General features: G+C 36.4%; 1 protein-coding gene across 4 annotated transcripts in view; it reads right to left on the bottom strand.

Annotated features, from left to right (window-relative positions):
* The window catches only part of LOC106876865 (protein YIPF3), a 40,433-nt gene that overhangs the window by 8,950 nt on the left and 8,755 nt on the right, over positions 1–22,728 (bottom strand). For 3 of the 4 annotated variants that reach the window (XM_089363397.1, XM_089363400.1, XM_089363398.1), the window contains exons 3-10: positions 18,593–18,684; positions 17,051–17,157; positions 16,413–16,458; positions 15,958–16,050; positions 13,885–14,016; positions 11,911–12,033; positions 9,621–9,744; positions 8,438–8,542 (exon numbers count right to left, since the gene is read on the bottom strand). In XM_089363397.1, the coding sequence (XP_089219523.1) occupies positions 8,438–8,542; positions 9,621–9,744; positions 11,911–12,033; positions 13,885–14,016; positions 15,958–16,050; positions 16,413–16,458; positions 17,051–17,157; positions 18,593–18,684 (822 nt within the window). The remainder of the gene's footprint in view (positions 1–8,437; positions 8,543–9,620; positions 9,745–11,910; positions 12,034–13,884; positions 14,017–15,957; positions 16,051–16,412; positions 16,459–17,050; positions 17,158–18,592; positions 18,685–22,728) is intronic. The other variant, XM_089363399.1, reaches the window with a different exon arrangement.

Raw genomic sequence — 22,728 nt, forward strand, 5'->3', positions numbered from 1 at the left:
CACTTCTTCACAGTTCTTGCCAACCAAATTCACTCGCAAGGCATTGGTCAATCTGGGATTGAACCTGAAACAACATGGTCACAAAGCAAGCTTCTTAACCATACAACCCTGCCTAGTATGGTACTTAATTTTATGTACAATGAAAGGATGAAAGGCAAATGGTGATCCTGGTGAGATTTGAACACACTGCGGTGAGGGCGGGGGGATAAAAACAAAACATTCATGTCAGTCACAGGTGGAATATTTTCATCAAAGATCTACTCAAGCGAGACTGTCCTAGGGTTAAACAACAACAGCTCAATTTCTTCGACAAAGCTTAGGTCAACCCAAAGATATGGCTACAACTATGGGAGAAAACACTTGTCAAAGGTGCTGCACACTGGGCTTGAACAAGAAACCGCATTACTTACTACAAAGCGAATATCTTGTTCCCACAGTCACATCCTTACATTTACCCTCAAACCAAAATTGTAAATCATTCAGAAAGAATATGACTAAATTTATTCCAGCTCAATCACACAATACACAACAAACATGGATATAATAACATTAAGAATTGTTGAAGTGACCTCAGCACCTGTGGTTCTCAATCATTTTTTAGCTATGGACCCCTTAGATTTCAAATTTACTTGGGTGGAACCTCACAGTATTTGATGTGTAAAACAAAAATCTCATTATATTTCTATAATTAAATATTATTAGGAATTGTGGTTGGCATTAGGAAGGGCATCCAGCTGTAGAAACTCTGCCAAATCAGATTGGAGCCTGGTGTAGCCTCCTGGTCAAATCGTCCAACCCATGCTAGCATGCAAAGCGGACGTTAAACGATGATGATGATGTATAAAAGTTTGTTCCAAAAAATTTTGTATATTGGAGAAATATAACCAGTTTATTGCAAATAAACTTTAACAACAAAATCTTATAGGCAATCCCAGGGGCTACATGGGCTCCAGTTGAGAATCAGTGTTCTAAACAATTGCTTGACCTGGTAGAAAAAGCAGCAAAATACCCCTTCAAATCATCATAGCCTTCAACCTTAAAAGGAGAAGGATACATTGGATAATGAAGCCCTAGATACACTGTGCCCGCATAAAGGAGATGTTTAAGCTTCGAATGCCCTTGACTGAATGTAGTAGTAGGAGGAGGTGGAGGAGGAGGAAGATATATGTCAAATACACAACACACACAAACATGACTTAATATTTTCTAGATAATTAGTTTATCCCTGGCTGTCCTTTCAATTCATATATCTAAATGTCTTGTTAATCAACTGCTATTAAATAAATTCTGTTTCTTTGCTTCAAGAGCCAACATTTTTGACACAGATTAAACTCTGTTCTACTGTGCCTTTCCTTCAGCCTTGGTATTTAGCCTTCTGACTAAATGGTATCTATTCAGATTATTCATAAATTCTTTAAAACATTTAATATCTACATTCAACAAGAGAACATGGATTTCTCTACACAATCACTCAACCACCAAGAAACAGCAGCCAAAGCTATCTTAGATCACACTCTGCTGTTTTAAATAAAGAATGGACACATTAGGTAACAAAGTCTTAAGTACCCATAAAAAACGGGATGGCCATGGTTGGAAAATGCTTTTGAAAACAACCTAGGTATTATTGTTAACAATGATAGATGCCACACTTCTAAAATCATCAAAAAGCCTGACAGTATCTTAGCATCACTTAATAAAGATTTTAGTCAGTCACTCATCAACTGTCTATCTTGTTGATGAGTGGCTACTCTTGTGGGCTCTTACCACATATACATAGACAGGGCGAGTTCAGCTATTTCTCCATAGATTGAAAAAAATGAACAACCTTAATTAATTTCAGATTCTCTACATCAATTCGACCATTTCCAGAGAAACAAGCAGACAAGCTGTTTATAATACACAAATACATACTGTATGTGTGTGCATATGTATGTATGTATACACACAATACGCTTCCTCACAGTTCTTGCCAACCAAATTCACTCACAAGACATTGGTCAATCTGGGATTGAACCTGAAACAATATGGTCACAAAGCAAGCTTCTTAACCATACAACCCTGCCTAGTATGGTTTAGACACTAAACCATACTAGTGTCTAAACCAGTCATATCTTTAGTGTCTAAGCCAATCATATCCGGCCCAAATATTCTACCTGCTTTATGTTTAAACTGGCCTGATCTGGCTTCTGACACCTATCTTACAATGCTATCTTCAAAATAAACAATAACATCATCAAAATCTTGTAGCTAAAAGATAATTCATGATTAATTCAAAATACATCATCATTTGATGTCTGTTTTCCATACTGACATGAGTTAGGCAGTTTGATCAGAACTGGTAAGCCAGAGAGTTGCACCAGACTCCAGTTTTGGCTTCAGCTGGATGCCCTTCCTAATGCCAACCATTCTACAGAGTGTACTGAGTGCTTTTTATGTGTCACCAGCAAGGGTGCCTTTTACATGTCAAGCATTAGATTTGACAGAGTAATCTGAAAGCTAATGGGTAAAAACTATATATATATATATATATATATATATATATATATATATATAGCTATGGTACATTTTAATAACTTCATCTAAGTTAGCTCAACATCACTTTCTTTCTAACTGAATACTTCTTCATACATTAAGATCCTATGTAATATTGTAACTGTTAAACATTGGTGTTGAGAAATGATAACCGTGATCTCTATATTTAATAATAGCGGACAAAATTGTTACCACACTGGACAAAATGCTTAGTAGCATTTCTTCCAGCTTTCTGCTCCAAGTTCAAATTCCACCGAGGTTAACTTTTGCCTTTCATTCCTCTGGGGTTGATAAAATAAAGTTGTTGGCACTCCGTCGCTTACGACGTCAAGGGTTCCAGTTGATCCGATCAATGGAACAGCATGCTCATGAAATTAACGTGCAAGTGGCTGAGCACTCCACAGACACGTGTACCCTTAACGTAGTTCTTGGGGATATTCAGCGTGACACAGTGTGACAAGGCTGACCTTTTGAATTACAGGCACAACAGAAACAGGAAGTAAGAGTGAGAGAAAGTTGTGGTAAGAGTACAGCAGGGTTCGTCACCATCCCCTGCCGGAGCCTCGTGGAGCTTTAGGTGTTTTTGCTCAATAAACACTCACAACACCCGGTCTGGGAATCGAAACCGCGATCCTATGACTGCGAGTTTGCTGCCCTAACCACTGGGCCATTGCGCCTCCACATGGGAGAAGTTATACAAATGAGAAATTTCTGGTGCCGGTGTCGTATGTGAATCTACATACATGTTTCTGGTATAGCTTGTGGTCTACATTAGTTCAAATGGTATAGTTTATGATCTCCACCGACTTTTTGATCTACATTTAAAATTCATCTATTTACTCACCTTCGAGTTGGTTTGGTATATAAACCAAAAAAAAACTTTTATGATTTAAGCACTTTTAGTCCTAAGCCCAATGGAAGAAGTCATGATGAGAGGCAAAAGAATTTTACACACAGGTTATTCGAGATGAATAACAAATAGTACACAAATAGTTACTGTATTCAGGTTTCTAGAATGAAATAAAAATCAATAAAAATTTTTCCTTTCCTTTTATTTTTTAAATGGCAAATTTATAACAGAATTTTAAATGTAGATGACAAGCTAGTCTAGATTTCAGTTGCTGTAGATCACAATGGCATGTAGACCACATACTACACTGACACCAAATTTCTTTTATATAATTTTAAGGTAGTAAAAATTTTTCTTTTGAAAATTAGTATTCATTTCATTTCATCATTTTGTATAAACACCAACAAATTTGATAAAAGTTAAATTATAATTATTGTATGTATAATCTATTTCTTGATATTTCCCAAGGTAGCAAAAGTATGCTTCCAAAGATATCCATCCTATGATGGGCAACACACTAGTCTTTCATTGTAACCTATTTTGAAGCATTTATTCATTAGTCTTGGTGATTCAGAAAAAAACCAAGTTAGTTTTTTTTATGTTTCCCTTTATTAACTCAAAATTTATATCTCACTTCTCCTTCATTCTGTCTGTATGTATGTTTGTATCTATCTATCTATCTATCTATCTATCTATTTTCTCTCCATCTACGTTTCTATTCACATGTTATATATAAAATTTAAAATATTTTTAAAAACTAATTTGGTAGCATGTAATTTGAGGGAAATTTGGTTGTTATTTCAAAAACAACCAAATCAATTTGGTAATCTATTTAAGATACTGGTGACAGAATGGGAGATATTTTGTTTTTCTTGGAAAAGAATACAAATGATAATGTACAGACTAAATAATGGACAAAGTAATAACATGAAAAGGAAACTTGACCACAGTATCAACATTATACATAAACACACACACACACACACACACAACAAAATACATATATACATATACAAGCTACTACTCTGAAGTCATTAATTACAAGTCTGGCTTAATTCATACATACGTAAGTGCATATGTATGCACATACAAATACTACATACATACATACATACATATATACATACACACATATATACATACACACATAATGTACCAATCAAGAAAGACTGGTAAATTGTCACTCCAAAGTATCTGGTCTACATGCAAAAACAAACACATAAATACATACATGCACACATACATACATAGAAATTGTATTCTACATATCTATATCCATATAACAAAGCTCTATCTAAAATAAAACAATCACAAATATCACAAAAAACACCACATAAAACAAATTCTTTTACATTCCACATTGACGACATCTTAGATTATTTGCAGCAAATTAGTGAATTAAAAACATTTTCCCCCTCAACCTGGCCATGACCTACCAGCTGAAACTATGATAGAATAAATTTGTTCTTTTTAACACAGAAGAGTTTTAAATATAATTAACTAAATTTCAACACTTTTATAAATTAATCAATCAACCATTGGCTAGAATATTATGTCAAAAAGTAGTCAGAATGCTACGTTAATAAAGAATGCTGAAAATATGAAGTAGACAGTCATAGTTCAGCAGAAATTTAGTAATCTATTTTGAATAGATATCACTGAATGTGTAAGTACCAAAAATGTTCTTAGTATGGATACCCTAAAACCAAGGTGCCACATAAAAAGCACTCGTGATGATGCCACTTAAAAAGCACTGGTGATGGTGCCACGTAAAAAGCACTCGTGATGGTGCCATATAAAAAGCACTGGTGATGGTGCCAGGTAAAAAGCACTGGTGAGGGTGCCATATAAAAAGCACTGGTGATGGTGCCACATAAAACTCACTGGTGATGGTGCCACATAAAATGCACTGATGATGGTGCCACATAAAGAACACTGATGATGGTGCCACATAAAGAACACTGATGATGGTGTCACATAAAAAGTACTGGTGATGGTGCCACATAAACGGCACTGGTGATGGTACCACATAAAACACACTGGTGATAGTACCACATAAAAAGCACTGGTGATGGTGACACATAAAAGACACTGGTGATGGAGCCACATAAAAAGCACTGGTGATGGTGCTATGTAAAAACCACTAGTGATGATGCCAGGTGCAAAGCACCCAGTACACTCTGTAATGTGGTTGGCATTAAGAAGGGCATCCAACTGTAGAAACCAAGCCAAAACAGAGTATGGAACTTAGTGCAGCCCCTGACGTGGCCAGCTCCTATCAAGCTGTCCAACCCACGCCAACATGGAAAACAGATGTTAAATGATGATGATGATGATGATGATGATGGAGTCTATCAGTAGAATTATAGGTGAAGTAATAAGTGAAAGAGAGGTAGAAAAATGAAGAGGAGAGTGTGAAAGTTCAAAGATGTAAAGACTATTGCAGTAGCTACAGAAGAGACATAAATAGGACACAATGAGCATCACTGAGCCAATAGTTGTTAAGGCTCAGGTCAGCACTTTAATGAGCAGACATAGATCAAGGGAGTTCTAGGCATGACAAAGGAGTTTTTGGCAAATGTTTTCTTGGTCACATTGCTTTGAATGAAAAGATACATCGTAGAATAGTGAGGACTCTTTAAACCTTTAGCTGATAAACTGATCATATCTAGCCCAAATATTCTAGCTATTTTATGTTCAAAACTGAACAGATCAAATATCTCACACCTACCCTACTATGTCATTCTAAAAACAAACAAGTGCATTCAGCCGTAACATCTATACCAAACAGACCTTGCCAGTGCTGGTGCCATGTAAAAAGCACCCAGTCCACTCTGTAAAATGATTGATGTTAGGAAGGGCATCCAGTCATAAGAACTATGCCACAACATACAGTGGAGTTTAGTGCAGTCCTCTGGTTTGCCAGCTCCAGTCAAACTGTCCAACCCATGCCAGCATGGAAGATGGCCTTTAAATGATGACAATGACATCATCAAAATCTCAAAGCTACAAGATAATGCATGATTAATTTAAAACAATGTGAATAAATAAACATTATATTTGACAGACTAATGAGTGCTAGAGGGTTGAATCTTACAGGGTATACAAAGCAAATTCACTAGTGCTATGATAAAATGCACCAGGTACTCTTTGTAACGTAGTTGGTGAACAAGCAGGGACAGTGCAGAGCCAAAAGGACTCATAGTAGAAGCCTACATAGTGGAAATGTACCCAAAACCATGTAGATGAGAAGCAAACTTTTCAACCCTATAGCCATACCCTGGTCATGACAAACAATTCTCTTTCTCAGGCAAAGAGTACCTTAAGAACTACATTATCCAATGTGTCCTTCCTCTTCTTAAGAGAGAAGAATATGGTTTGAGTGCGGCTTGCGAAGACCTGTTGGGGCAAGCGAAAGCGAAATCATGATGGCACCTGTGCCCAGCGTCGCCTTCCTGGCACATGTAAAGACATTCAAGCGAGATCGTTGCCAGTGCCGCTGGACTGGCTCCTGTGCAGGTGGCACGTAAAATACACCATTTTGAGAGTGGCCGTTGCCTGTACCGCCTGACTGGCCGTCATGCTGGTGGCCCATAAAAGCACCCACTACACTCTCGGAGTGGTTGACGTTAGGAAGGGCATCCAGCTGTAGAAACTCTGCCAAATCAGATTGGAGCCTGGTGTAGCCATCTGGTTCACCAGTCCTCAATCAAATCGTTCATCCCATGCTAGCATGGAAAGCGGACGTTAAACGATGATGATGATGATGATGATCTGATAAGATGAACTACTTCAAAACAACTATCCAGTGAGGGTGTTTTGATAGGGGGTTAGTTTATGTCTTGGTCCAGTAGAATAAGAAAGCATTGTCAAGACCCCAATGCAAGATAATTTTCACAGTCAAATGTTCATATAGGTTACATATGTGCAGCAGGAAGTGTCAAGATTGTTTCTAAGTGAGACCTAGGGTCAGAAAATGAACTATCATCTGCAGTGGGTTAGATTAACTTGTGTGTAGGCTGTTAAGATAGACAGAAAACTTTGGAGATATAACTAAACCCAGAGATATACCCAAGTTGATGTAGTAATCATTGTTATATACTGTAATGCATATTAAATACTATATATATATATACACACTCACTTTATTTGTGTATCAAGGCTACCATTAGTTTCATCTTAACAAAATATCTCAACAATTCTTCAAGCCAATCACATAGAATCTTTATCCCCGAATGTGGTTTTGAGCACTCATTCTCATTGTTCAATATTTACATGTGTATGTGTGTATATGTACATGTATATATATATATATATATATATATATATATATATATATATATATATATATATATATATATATATATATATATATATATACAGGGTAGCCCAAAAGTAGGTTAACAGTTTTATCACATAGGCAATTCAAATTTCTTTTAAAACATTTTACGACATTTAAATTTCAATCTTACAAACAGAAAAGAGAGCTTGACAAAATTAACTAAATTAGTATAGAATAATGGCTTCATATTTTTTTACAATTATGATCTAAACTGTTAATATATGAATGTGAAAGAGATAGTTGTATAACTGTAAACCTACTTTTGGGCCACCCTGTGTGTGTGTGTGTGTATATATATATATATATATGTCATCATGCATTTCGTGAACAGTATCACCATTGGTTACAGAGTTTCCAGTGTGAAAGTTTCTGGTTTACAGCATTTTCAGTGGCAAAATAACAAGGGAATATCTGTTCAATTCAAGTAGAATAAATAAACATCAGTGAATGATACACATACACATTCCATCTACAAAATTCAATTGCAAGACATTGATCAACTCAAGGCTGCAGGAGAAGATGCCTATCCAAGGTGTCATATGGTGGGAATCACACCTGGGATCATTTCGTTGTGGAAACTATACAAACATGCCTGTATCCGCTTTTGTGCATGCGCACACACACAAACACAAACAAACAAATACATTCATGCTCTTCTTCTGACTGAATGCAAATATGTTTTCAGAAATGCTCAGAGAGAACCTATCACTTACGTTTGATGCTGTGCTGCTCCATTCCTATGTCCCGGACAAATTTCAGATGGAGGACATCTTCTGCAACAGGTCTTGATATTTCTTTGTCAAACACTTCTGAGAATTCTGAAATTACAAAGAGGAAAGGCATTATTCTCAAGGTCAGCCAAAAGAAAACAAAGAAAAAATATAATAATAATGAAAATATTTATTTATATAAGGGCATTACTATACATGAATGCCTCACGCTAAGAGGGACTCTAAGGTGAAACTACCATAATAAACACATTTTTACCGAACGCGTGAGGCATTCATGTATAGTAATGCCCTTATATAAATAAATATATTTTGGGGAAAAAATGATGGATTTTTCCCTTATGAGGTTTTTTTCACGCTAGTTACATGATAAATTCTTATAAAAGAATTCATCCTATCATGGAATAATAATGAAAATATATATTTACATGAACTGGACTATCACAGACACTAAGATGATGGTGACAAAATGACAGAAACAGCAGTGTATCAGATTAGATACTTTCTGACATTTTATTTCACACCTCTGCATTCTGGGTTCAAATCCTGATAACAGTTGACCATGTTTTCCCAGGGTCAATAAAATAAATGCCAGGCAATTACTAGAGTTGATTCATTCAATTATATCCTTGCCGTACAAAATTTTTATGGCCTTGTAATAAAATACAAAATTATAATGATTGATATTTGCTGTGAGGTAAGAAGCTTGTTTCCCAACCACAGGATTCCGGGTTCAGTCGCACTATGTGACACCTTGGGCAAGCGTCTTCTGTTACTGTCTCAGGTCAACCCAAAGCTTTGTGAGTGGATTTGGTAGAATGAACCTGAAAGAAACCCATCGTATGTGTGTGTGTGTGTGTGTGTGTGCGCACATGCACGTATCTTTGTGTCTATGCTTGCCTCCTCCCACCTGCTTGACAACCGGTGTTGGTTTGTTTATGTCCGCATAACCAAGCAGTTTGACAAAGAGACTGATAGAATAAGTGCCAGGTTTAAAAAGAATAAGTACTGGGGTCGATTCCTTCAACTAAAATTCTTCAAGGCGGTGCCCCAGCATGGCCGCAGTCAAATGAGTGAAACAAGTAAAAGATCTAAAGATGAGGTTAATAGCCTGAAAAATCATACTCTCTGATAAAAGACAACGAAAACAAAATTGATAAATGCTTACCTTCAACTGTCTGATGGTATGCAAAATGTAAGTACAAAAGGAAAGCAAGGTGAAGAATAGCAATAGCTGAACAGACAATTATTCGTTGAGAGTGTCCTGATGTTCTGGAGAGTATAACAAAGGCCTAAATTGCAATGAAAAAAAAAAAAGAAAAATAAAGACTATATATACACATATATATATATAAAATTTAGATTCAAGGTGAATTTGGTACTTAAGTTTAAGCACCAGAATTAAGTGTGGTGTTATCCATACAATTCCAAAAGAAGGTGATTAAAATCAAAATAAGCAACAAGGATATCCAAAGTTAATGCAGACCAATCGTTTCATGCGACTCCATTTATTTAAGCAATGTGAACATTACGTCAAATGTAAAATGCAGAGCAATCCTCAGCTGCACAAAGATATAGAAATTTGCTGAAATTTCATTTCAACAGAAGGACATATTATTGTAACTACATTTAAACTCTCCAAGTGGAAAGGAAGAATACAAAAAACCATTTTGACTTAGCCAGACCATACAGGCGAGTTTAAATGTAGTTACAAAAATATGTCCTGTTGAAATGAAATTTCAGTAAATTTCTATATCTTTGTGCAGCTGAGGATTGCTCTGCATTTTATATTTGACGTAATGTTCACATTGCTTAAATAAATGGAGTCGCATGAAACGATTGTACTGCATTAACTTTGGATATCCTTGTTGCTTTTTTTGATTTAATATGGCGTTAGGAAGGGCATCCAGCTGTAGAAACTCTGCCAAATCAGATTGGAGCCTGGTGTAGCCATCTGGTTTCACCAGTCCTCAGTCAAATCGTCCAACCCATGCTAGCTTGGAAAATGGACGTTAAACGATGATGATGATGATATATATATATATATATATATATATATATATATCCATTCGTTTTTCTGCCTTTTTCCATGCTGGCAGTGTGTTATAGATAGGTGCCCTTTCTGTGGACAATCCTTACTTCCGGACTTCTATTTCTCATCCTCATCAGCATCGACACTAAATTCAGCTTAACTGTGAATCTAGCCAGAGAGTCCCTGCATGGCCACTCCAGGTACTAGAAATGGCAGCCAAATCTTTCTTTCTCTACTCATGCCTTCCCATCCGTTTTTGTGAATGAAAAAATGAAAGTGGACACAAGAGTGGAGTAATTAAAAAGATGACTGAGATAAAATATCCACTGACAGTGCTGCATGAAAACATAATAGTTAAGCGTAGACAGCCGGCATGGGAAATAATTTAATGAGAACTAATCATCCAAATGACTGTAAAGTTAAAAATAAAAAGGATAAGAGAGATAACTCAAGTATTTCTAATTAGATGGTTAATGTTCAATAGATGAAATGTGTTAACACCAACTTAACTATATTTTTCATGTCAATGAGTAATTAACTTTAGTAACTTCTTATTTTTTTACCACAGTTAATAGTAACAATTTCCAATTAGTCATCATCATTTCAACCATCTGACTCCCAAGTGTGGTTCAATCTTTAGTGACGCCACCGAACTGTATGTGTGTTTGTTGTTAATCACTTCCTGCTACCAAATGCTAGCCACTACCTGGTCTTCAAAGCCTGTGTATCCATCCATCACACAACTGCACTGAGATGATGACAGGTCTTTCTGAATGCATAGAGATTCTGATTTCGTTGTTTGTCTTGGCCAACCTTAATACCTCCTTCCAGTCTATGAAGCTGGAATTTAAGGCCAGAGAACTCGAATAAATACAAGGGATCTTGTCTGATAATCTAACAATTCCACTATTCCATTGTTTGGATTGGCACTTTATTTACTGACCTTCACCCCACAAAAAACGTAAGGTAAAGTTGACCTCAAAGTGCAGTGAGTTTCAACAAATATCACAACACATTCTAGCTGACACCCTAATGACACCATCAATTCATGGCCTAAACAAAACTATTAGTACCGAATAATTTTATCAGCTCCAGACTTCTAATATTTTATTAGTATACTGTTATATTTGAAGACACATTAACCTCTCGTTACCGTATTTATTTTGAGATGCTCTGTGTTTCTTTCAATTAATTTCAAATATAACAAAGAATTTAGTAAAATAACTTAGTTATCATTAAGCTAGTGCTAGGAACATAAATTGTGATTAAGATTTGGTGGAAGATTTTAATTCAAAACTTATGAAAACAAGACATTTGAACTAGAGCCAGCAGCAGTTTCAGCCAGGTTGGTAACAAAAATGTTAACAAAAAAAAACAAAAACAATAAGAATAACAATGAAATCAAAGAACTGAATCAAGGACTTGCCATTCGTGCAGTTGAGAGGCCACCAACTAGGGCCCATAACATATAAAACAGGATGTGACTGTGGGACGTGTGTGTTACAGTGCTCACAAATACAACAATACAATGGCCAAACAATCCATAGCCCTAGGGAATAGAAAATGAGAGAAAATATAATAATAATAATAATAATAACAACAATAACAACAATAACAATAATAATAATAATAACAACAATAACAATAATAATAATAATAATAATAATAATAATAATGATAATAATAATAATAATAATCTGTTCTACTAAAGGCACAAAACCTGAAATTTGGACTAGTTGATTACATAAACCCCAGTGTTTCACTGGTACTTAATTTATTGACCCTGAAAGGACAAAAGGCAAAGTCGACCTTGGTGGAATTTGAACTCAGGTGAAAATGGATGAAATTCCACTAAGCATTCTGCCAGCTCACCACCTTTGCAATAATAATAATAACAAGATGGCGGGTCAGCAATTTTAAGAGAAAGGGTTACATGATACCACTGACCCGCTGTATTTGATTGGTAGACCATAGCAGGATTTGAACTCAGAACACAAAGAGCTGGAGTTAATACCACAAGGCAACCCATCAAACATTCTGAGAGCCCCCACCAATCTATAGCCTTGGTTTGGTACATTTTTTTAATCAATTCTCGAAAGGATGATTTGAAACCAGGGTGCACAAAGTCAGAACAAATATAGTAAAGCATTGCATCTGATGTTCTTGTAGCAAGGCCTAGAATTAAAACCTTACAACTTTAGTAACCAGGATCAGACCACACATGGGTTAGGCAACATGTCCTGAATATCACCCCATATTAGAGAATGTTTGATTTTGTTCCAGTAATTCTTGTGCTTTTGTAATATAAGCAACGATATGTACAAAACAAACATGAGCACTACACTTCAGAAGCATAAGCAACAAACCGTTTAAATGGAAAATTTCCTTGGCTGGAGCTCAGCCCCAAGTTCAAGGATTCTTTCCCTAGGACGGACAGAGCACTATTCTCACCTCACATGCAAAGCTAATCCCTTCTTTTAATAATGTAATTACAAACTACATTTGTTCTAGTACACAACTCTCCATTACTGGCACTCAACAATGCCAAAATGTAATTACTGTAATATATGTAAGTGGCCCTCGTGCCGGTGGCATGTAAGAGCACCCACTACACTCTCGGAGTGGTTGGCGTTAGGAAGGGCATCCAGCTGTAGAAACTCTGCCAGATCAGATTGGAGCCTGGTGCAGCCTTCTGGCTTGCCAGTCCTCAGTCAAATTGTCCAACCCATGCTAGCATGGAAAGCGTACGTTAAACGATGATGATGATGATGATGATACTCCAATGACAATAAATGTAACTAAACAATGTTTTATCAATGGGACAACACGCAGTACATCATCATACAAACATATCAAGGTGTTTGGTGTTTCTAATTATCACAACACAAATATATGAATGTAAGACAGTTTAAGGTGTCGCCAGCTTTTTGTATTCTTTCTCACATTGTCATAATACTTTGCATGCTTCAGTCTCATGCCACTAGATGTTTAAATGTCTGTTTGAGATGAGTCATTGTTACTTACTTAGGATATTTACAATTTAATTATAATTTTTCAGAATATCTTCATCTTTAACCCTTTAGCATTTAAACTAGTCATATTCAACCCAAATATGCTACCTATTTTATGCTCAGACTGGCCAGATCTGGCCTCTCACACCCACTCTGTAATGTTGTTCTAAAAATAAGCAATTACATCATTGAAATCTCAAAGCAATGGGATAGTGTATGACTAATTCAAACTGATGTGAATAAGTAAGTATAACATTAGACACAGTAACCTGAGTGCTAAAAGGGTTAAGGATCAAGATATTTTACAAACTTACATCTACAGTACAAAGTAAAACAGAAATGAAAATGCTGAAAACATTATAAGCTCATTACAAATATAAACAACATACCAGCATAGAAAGGACTTGTATCATAGTGACCTGGATATTACAGAGATAGGACAAAAGGAAAATTGCACTAGAAGCACCGAACCAATAGGAGAAACAAACCAAGAAAGATGTGCCCATTAGAGTGCCTTCTTGCTGAAATTGAAAAAAAAAAACATTTCCCAGTTCAGTTTAACTTTTTAGCATTTAAACACCAGCCATATCCGGCACAAATATTTTATCTATTTTTGGTTCAAACCAGCCACATCCAATCCCTCACACCTACACTACATTGTCATTATAAAAATAAACAATCATATCACTAAAATCTTGGTGGCTGTGTGGTAAGTAGCTTGCTTACCAACTACATGATTCTGGGTTCAGTCCTTCTGCGTGGCACCTTGGACAAGTGTCTTCTACTATAGCCTAGGGCCGACCAAAGCCTTGTGAGTGGATTTGGTAGATGAAAACTGAAAGAAGCCCGTCGTATATATATATATATATATATATATATCATCATCATCATCATCATCGTTTAACGTCCGCTTTCCATGCTAGCATGGGTTGGACGATTTGACTGAGGACTGGTGCATCCGGATGGCTACACCCGGCTCCAATCTAATTTGGCAGAGTTTCTATAGCTGGATGCCCTTCCTAACGCCAACCACTCAGAGAGTGTAGTGGGTGCTTTTACGTGTCACCCGCACGAAAACGGCCACGCTCGAAATGGTGTCTTTTATGTGCCACCCGCATATATATATATGTATGTATGTATGTATGTATGTATGTGTGTGTGTGTATGTTTGTGTGTCTGTGTTTGTTCCCCCAACATCGCTTGACAACCGATGCTGGTGTGTTTACGTCCCCGTAACTTAGCGGTTCGGCAAAAGAGACCGACAGAATAAGTACTAGGCTTACAAAGAATAAGTTCTGGGGTCGATTTGCTCAACTAAAGGCGGTGCTCCAGCATGGCCACAGTCAAATGACTGAAGTAAAAGCATTACATTTGACAAAGTAATCTGAATGCTAAAGGGTTAAGAGGAATAAAAATCAAATTATTTTCTTTTATGGCTCAACCAGAGGAAATAGGACAGAGCACATGACCTAAATTACACCAACCAAAACCCTTTATATTTAATTACTATCTATTCTGACAATGTTTAAGACTCAGTGGCTATCTACCTCAATTTTGTGTTTCTATTATTTAGAAAATTCCTGGCTTTGCATAAAAGAAAATACAGAAAGATCAGTTAATTATGATTTTACTCAACACATTCCCCTCTCAGATTCATACCCTTATTGCAGCAGTTCTTAAGTTTTCCTAAGCCCCGTAAAAGAACTCAGAAAGTTGGGTCTTCAACCAGGCCTTTCACAATTCCCTTAAAACCAGGAACTTTTCAGCACACCCTTGTTTCTTTCAGCTTTTGTCTACCAAATCCACTCACAAGGCCTTTGTCAGCCTGAGGCTATAACTATGGCAGAAGACACTTACCCAAGATATTGTGCAATGGGACCAGAATCCAAAACCTTATGGTTAGGAAGCAAACTCCTTAACCATACATTTTTGGCCCAAACTTAAATGTTCAGAAAAATTGCAAACAATAAATAGAAAATAGCTTTGGTTAAGATGAAGCTGACTGAGAGATTGGTATCAATTAGTAAATTTAATACATTTTTTTTTTAAAATCTAGTCTTCATTAAAGAACTTTGATAATCCTTTATCTATTCTGGTTGGCAAAAGTATTTTATACAATCAAAATTAATAAACAAATTTCTCAATGCTTAGAACATTAAAGATTTAACTAAAAATTCATATGTGGTAATGTAACAACAGAAATTAGTCAATGTCTAACACTGTTTGGGTTTTTTTTTTTTTTGCAGCAAGTATGGGAGACAACACTGAACCAGTTTCAGTATATTTTGATCTCATCAGCAAAGCATCATCTTCATTGTAGTTGAATCACTAAGTAAATGTACATTTGTTGGCATAGAAATATTGAATCATTTAGATATCAAATAATTCAGAGACAACGTTCACCTGAAACACTATAAGTTAATGTTAACACATTTATTGAAACAAAACAAACATTGTCTTACCACTTGATGTCCTGAGGACTTCATTTGGAACAGCAGAAGAGCTATAAGGGTAAAAATGACCATTGTTGGACCGTAAAGTTCCCTTGGAATACTCTGGAAACAGAAAGGAAAAATGGTTACAAGATCATATCTGTTGATGAATATCATCATCATTATCATCATCACCATCATTAATTTTATGCCTGCTTTTCCATGCTGGCATGGGTTGGACCAGACTTCTTGATACAGTGGTCTATAGCCAGACACTCTTCCTCATATCAACCCATATTTGCTTCCATGTAAAGTATTTTTGCTCTGTGTCATTGCATAGTGAACTACTGAGCTGACAGGATTTTCATTTACACAAGACATAAACAATGTCACTGCTGTGTAACACTATCCAATGAAATGACACAAAATATCAAACAACAACAATCCTAGTCTTAGATGCAAAAAAAAAAAAGACATTGACTAACCTGTACTTGAACACTTGCCTTCCGAGGAATAAGAGACTCTATTAACCTAGTGAAGAATAAATATAAATGAATATTAAAATATTTCTGTAGAAAAGCTGTTTAACCCTTTAGCACTTAAACCGGCCAAACTATTCTACCTATTTCATGTTAAAACTGGTCAGATCTGGCCTCTCACACCTACCCTACAATGTCTTTCTAAAAAATAAACAATCACATCATCAAAATCTCAAAGCTACAAGATAATACATGATTAATTCAAAGCAATGTGAATAAATAAGCAATACATTTGACAGAGTAATCTGAATGCTAAAGGGTTAATATTTTTTCATATTCCATTAGACTGACCATATTAAATTAAGTGTGGTGAATGGCAGAATCAGTAAGAAACCTAACAAAATACTATCATCATCATCATCATTGTTTAACGTCCGCTTTCCATGCTAGCATGGGTTGGATGATTTGACCGCAATCCTATGACTGCGAGTCCACTGCCCTAACCACTGGGCCATGACGCCAGCACTAAGCACATAGCTTACTTTAAGCAAATTTTTAAAACATGAAAATACAGGAAAGACTTCTGAAATCAGGTTTAGGTGAGATAGATCAAAACAGTTAACAATGGTAGCGCTATACCTTACCTGTTCCTTACTTCATATGGTTGAACATCAAAATATGGACGCAAAATATCAATGTTGCCATAAAGGTTCCATGCTTTCTTCGCTTGCTGCTTACCTGCCTGCCACATCTGCATATATCAATGTAAGAAGGCATCTGTTAGCCGTGTTAGCTGATGTTACTGAATATCACATTGAGATCAGATATTGCTGAAGGACTAGAGCACTAATCTTTTATAAAGGAAGGGCAATGTCTTGTACAAGGAGTTGCCAAAATGGCATTATAGACAATGTGATTTACTTTCTTTAATCCTTTTACTTGTTTCAGCCATCTGACAGCAGCCATGCTGGAGCACCACCTGAAAGGGTTTTAGTCGAAGAAATCGACCTCAGGATTTATTCTTTGTAATCCTAGTACTTATTCTATTGGTCTCTTTAGCCAAACTGCTAAGTTACAGGGAAACACACCAGTATTGGCTGTCAAGCGAGTGGAGATACAAACACAGACGCACACACATAGACAATGGGCTTCATTCAGTTTCTGTCTACCAAATCCATTCATAAGGTTTTGATCAGCCTGAAACTATAGTAGAAGATACTTGCCCAAGGTGCCACACAGCAGGACTGAATCCAGAACCATGTGGTTGGGAAGCTAGCTTCTTACCACACAGCCCCCGCCTGTGCCTATATATATTTTGTTTTGTCAATTATCAATGGCTGTTATAATTCTAGCAATTAAGATGTAGTAAATCCTTCAGCTTAGTACAGTCAATTGTTGGATGGAGGTGGAAGAACTTCATAACACCCAGTGAAAGAAGCTCGCATATGATTACATCTAGCTGAAGTATGACCTGGAAGTATTTGTTGTGATACCTAAGCATGAAACCTGCACAATCTCATTAACATCATCATCGTTTAATCTGAAGTAGAGAATCAGCAGACTATCTTATTCCACAGCACCAATATTTTCCAAATGGAGAATAAAAGCCGGTATATTTTGGTATCAGTTTTACACCTTTTGAGAACATGACCTTGAAGTGATTATTTTTTATAATTATGCAGAAAATATAATAATACAGCAGGGTTCGCCACCATCCCCTGCCGGAAACTTGTGGAGCTTTAGGTGTTTTTGCTCAATAAACACTCACAACGCCCGGTCTGGGAATCGAAACCGCGAGTCCGCTGCCCTAACCACTGTGCCGTTGCGCCTCCATGGCTTTGTATAATTAACCTCTTAAGATATCCCATAAATTTTCGTTCAGAGACGTCTAGTAAATAGATATTTAAATGAAAATAAATGTTCACTGTACTCTGAGGTATCTGTCATTTATTTCCAACCCGAAATACTTCATTCTTGATGTTATTCCCGTTTTCTATTATTAGCTATCAGTAACTATCATTTCTATCAGCAACTTCATCATAAACCATAACTGAACCAAAATAATTTGTGCACTTAGTCTTCCTTATAGACAAATTCAAAATAAATAACAAAAGAGAATATATTTTTTGTATGGAAGTTGATGAAAAATGTGTATGTTAAGAGCTTAAGTAAAGATTGTTACTTACAATTTCAGTGACATGTTGGCCCATTCTCTGACGAACGTCTTCATTATCATCCTCGTTCTTAGAATATCTTCCTCCATCCGATTTCCTAGAATCTAAAGAAAATGGAATCAAAGAATAACAATTTTAATGGTAGAGTTTAACAAACGAAACAATGAAAATAGTTATTAATTGCTGTTGTTGCTTAATCCCAGGTCAATCTTGATGGAGCAGTCTTGATCAAAGGCATTCCAGGAATGACCATCCTGTACTAATTTTGAAAGATTTTCTTTTTCAGGGGAACATTTGGACTATGATAAAGAGGGAAAATTCACTGGTTAGAGAAGAAAATGTTGTGTACCAGAGTCATTCCAGTTACAACCATCCTGCATATTTAGGACCCCATTATTTAATGTATCCTTCCATTCTTAAGATAGTAGGGTACAATGTGATATCAATGTAATTTAGCGACTATTTCTAATAAATTGTGCTGCCATGTGAAGGCTTATTCAGTAACTCTCTCATTAGATCATTGTGAAATATGTGATTCTGGAGAGCTGACCTTGATGTAAGAGATACAAGATAATTAATTTCATAAAGATGTTTAATCATGTGTTGAAACAGATATTGTTATATTTGGGGATGGTCATATTTTTTTTGCCAATTAACCAGTTTCACTATATATTTGGTCTTCACTTCAGCTTCATCATTAATCTTATTTTAGTGTCCTTTGTCTTGAAATCTTTCATCACACATCCTATAACCACTTCAGTAACTCTTCATTCCACATGTCTTCCCCTATTCATTTTAGTCCATTCCAGGTGGAGACACATGGGATGGAGAGTTGCTGAAGTGGTCACAGAATGTGTGAAGAAAGATTGCAGACAAAGAACACTAAAATAAGAATAATGATAATAAAGCTGAAGTGAAGATCAAGTCTATAGTACATGTGGTTATTTGGCACAAGAATATGACCATCCCCAAATATAACAATTTCATATAGCAAGGAATGAGAAGCGGTCAGCATTCTGAACACAGGTCCTTTACCAAAAACAGCACGTTCTTAGGCAATAGATTAGGGAAAAGTAGGAGAATGGCATTAATGTTACAAAACCTTATATAGATATATGTATTTAAGATAATTTAAAGATGTCTTTGAGAAGACCTATCAAGCCAAGTGAAATCATACTCATGGCTGATACCAGTGTTGCATAACTGGCACCTGTGTCAGTGGCACATAAAAGGCACCCTTTGAACTTGCACTTCACAGGGACAGTGACAAGTGATCGAGACTTTTGGCAATATGCTGTGCTTGAGAAGACCTGTCAAGCCAAGTGAGATCATAGTCATGGCCGATGCCAGTGTTTCATAACTGGCACCCACACCAGTGGCATGTAAAAAGCACCCACTACACTCTTGGAGTGGTTGACGTTAGGAAGGGCATCCAGCTGTAGAAACCATGCCTAATCAGATTGGAACCTGGTGCAGCTCTTCAGCTTACCAGTTTTCAGTCAAACCGTCTGACCCATGCCAGCATGAAAAACAGATGTTAAATGATGATGATGATGATGATGAAAATAATAATTGAAAAAAGGATTTGGTGGAAATATGGTCCGAAGGTAATAACAGAAATGATAAAAGAAGTAATGGTAATATAAAATGAAATTGTAATAAAAAAAATAGAACTAATAAAAATATTAAAATTAAGAAAATCATGAAGGCAAGGTAATTCTTAGTCTTGAATTTAAAAAGCCCAGTGGGATCTTCTACAGGAAAACAATGAGGAGAGAGTTTATTCCACAATTCTGCTGAGAAAAATAGTCTGTGTGAGATACCGAGGAAGCATGGATGTGATTCCCTAAATTTGGCAAGCCAAATTCCTGAAAATTCTCAAACTGGTAGGATTAGGTAATGAAGCTCTGCATGCTATAACTTCATTACTATGGCATCAGTGTGGATACTTATTGATCAGAATCATCATCATCATCATCATCGTTTAACGTCCGCTTTCCATGCTAGCATGGGTTGGACGATTTGACTGAGGACTGGTGAAACCGGATGGCAACACCAGGCTCCAGTCTGATTTGGCAGAGTTTCTATAGCTGGATGCCCTTCCTGTGTATATATATATATATATATATATATATATATATATATATGCCGTTCCCAGTATCGCCTGACTGGCCTTCATGCCAGTGGCATGTAAAAGCACCCATTACACTCTCGGAGTGGTTGGCATTAGGAAGGGCATCCAGCTGTAGAAACTCTGCCAAATCAGATTGGAGCCTGATGTAGCCATCTGGTTCGCCAGTCCTCAGTCAAATCGTCCAACCCATGATAGCATGCTATATATATACACACACACATATACACACACATTTCTTTGCAAGTGTTATGGAAGTTGGTAACACTGCACAAAATGATAAAAGTCATTGCTTGAAGTATAACATGTGAATGCTATGCCATTAATAATATATTGTATATCAGTAAAATAAACAAAAGAATGTACCTACAAACATGTATCTATGCCATAGGGACATGTGTATGGACATAGGTACACATCTATATATATATAAATCACAGGGTGTGTCTGTCTGTTTGTCATGTCGTTAAAACTCAAGATCCACCCAAGCAATTTTAATGAAATTTTACACATGCATTACATAGGGTCCATGGAGTGTCATGGGCCCAAAAAAGTTTCAACTTTTTGCCTAATGCAGGCCCAGGGGCAGATAAACTGCATTTTAAAAGTACTTTTGCAGCATTAAGGGCCATATCTTGAAGAGTATCCAGTTACTTTCCTCCAAATTTGCAACAAACATTAATCAGGTTCCTCAAATTGTTGTTGACTAAAACAATTTTCGACACCAACTATGCCCCCTCCACCCCAAAATGCAGATTAATCAGATTTGAGTATACTGCACTGGGTTTTATCTTTGTTTTAGGCCATTTTCCAATGATAAAATATTGACAGTACTTATGCATTACAAGTAGCGTATAATATTTCATGAAAACCTTTTTGTCCAAATTGGCAGAGGAAATGAGACGAACATTAAAATTTCTGTTGATGCTTTATGTTACCATCCTGTGCACCACCGGGCCATGTGCATGCGTGTATGGCTGGGTAAAAGCACAACAAACCCATTCATCTCCAGAAGCTGGCATGAGTATGCTTACACAGCACTGGCATGGGTGCTTTTTAAGTGGCCCCAGCACCTGAAAGGACAAGCCTGTAGCGATTTAACTTAGCTTGACATGTCTTATCAAGTACAGCAAATTGCCACATCTCCCGGTCTCTTGTCATTTCCTCAGTGAGGTCCAGCATTTGAAGATCCTTTCTCACCACTTTGTTCCACATATTCCTGGGAGTACTCCTTCCATAAGTACCCTCCACAATTAGAGCTTGGCACTCCTTTATGTAGCTGTCTTCCACAAACAATAATGAAAATCATTTGAATAAACTCCTTAGATGCTAAATATGTTTCCATATCAATCAATAAAATCCATGCAGTGCCATACTTTGGTTGAAATAGCAAAATACCACTTAATCAATCAGAAATTTCTGAAAGAAGCAAAAACATTAAACATATTTGTTTCAGAAAAAAGATTCCATAGACAACCCATAAAAAAAAAGATAATCTGAATACATAAGTTCCTCAAAAGAAAAACTTGAGACCATTAATAAAAAATAAAGGAGATAGATTCTTCCCAAGTTATATAGATTCATAGAGCCGGTTTCCTGGTTTCTATGGCATATATATTCCCCACCTGGATAGGACACTGGTCCGTCACAGGATTACTCATTTTCACCAGCTGAGTGGACTGGAGCAACGTGAAATAAAATTCAGGCAGGCCAAAACTCTGACTGAAATAGCAAAATACCACTTAATCAATTAGAGATTCTGAAAGACTTAGAAAAAGGATTCCATAGACGACCCATAAAAAAAAGATAATCTGAATAAATAGTTCCTCAAAAGAAAAATTTGTGACCATTAATAAATTCTTCCCGAGTTATTAGGTTGTCCAGAAAGTTCTCAGAGTTTTTTAATATGTAAAAAGGGATATAAATAATTGCCCTTTCAAAAATTTTATTCAATGAAATAATTTTCATTATTATTAATGACCTTTGCTCATCTATCAGGCAATTTAAATATTCCATC

The sequence above is a fragment of the Octopus bimaculoides genome, chromosome 15 (genome assembly GCF_046866305.1).
Source record: "Octopus bimaculoides isolate indiv1 chromosome 15, ASM4686630v1, whole genome shotgun sequence".
NCBI classification, from domain to species: Eukaryota; Metazoa; Mollusca; class Cephalopoda; order Octopoda; family Octopodidae; genus Octopus; species Octopus bimaculoides.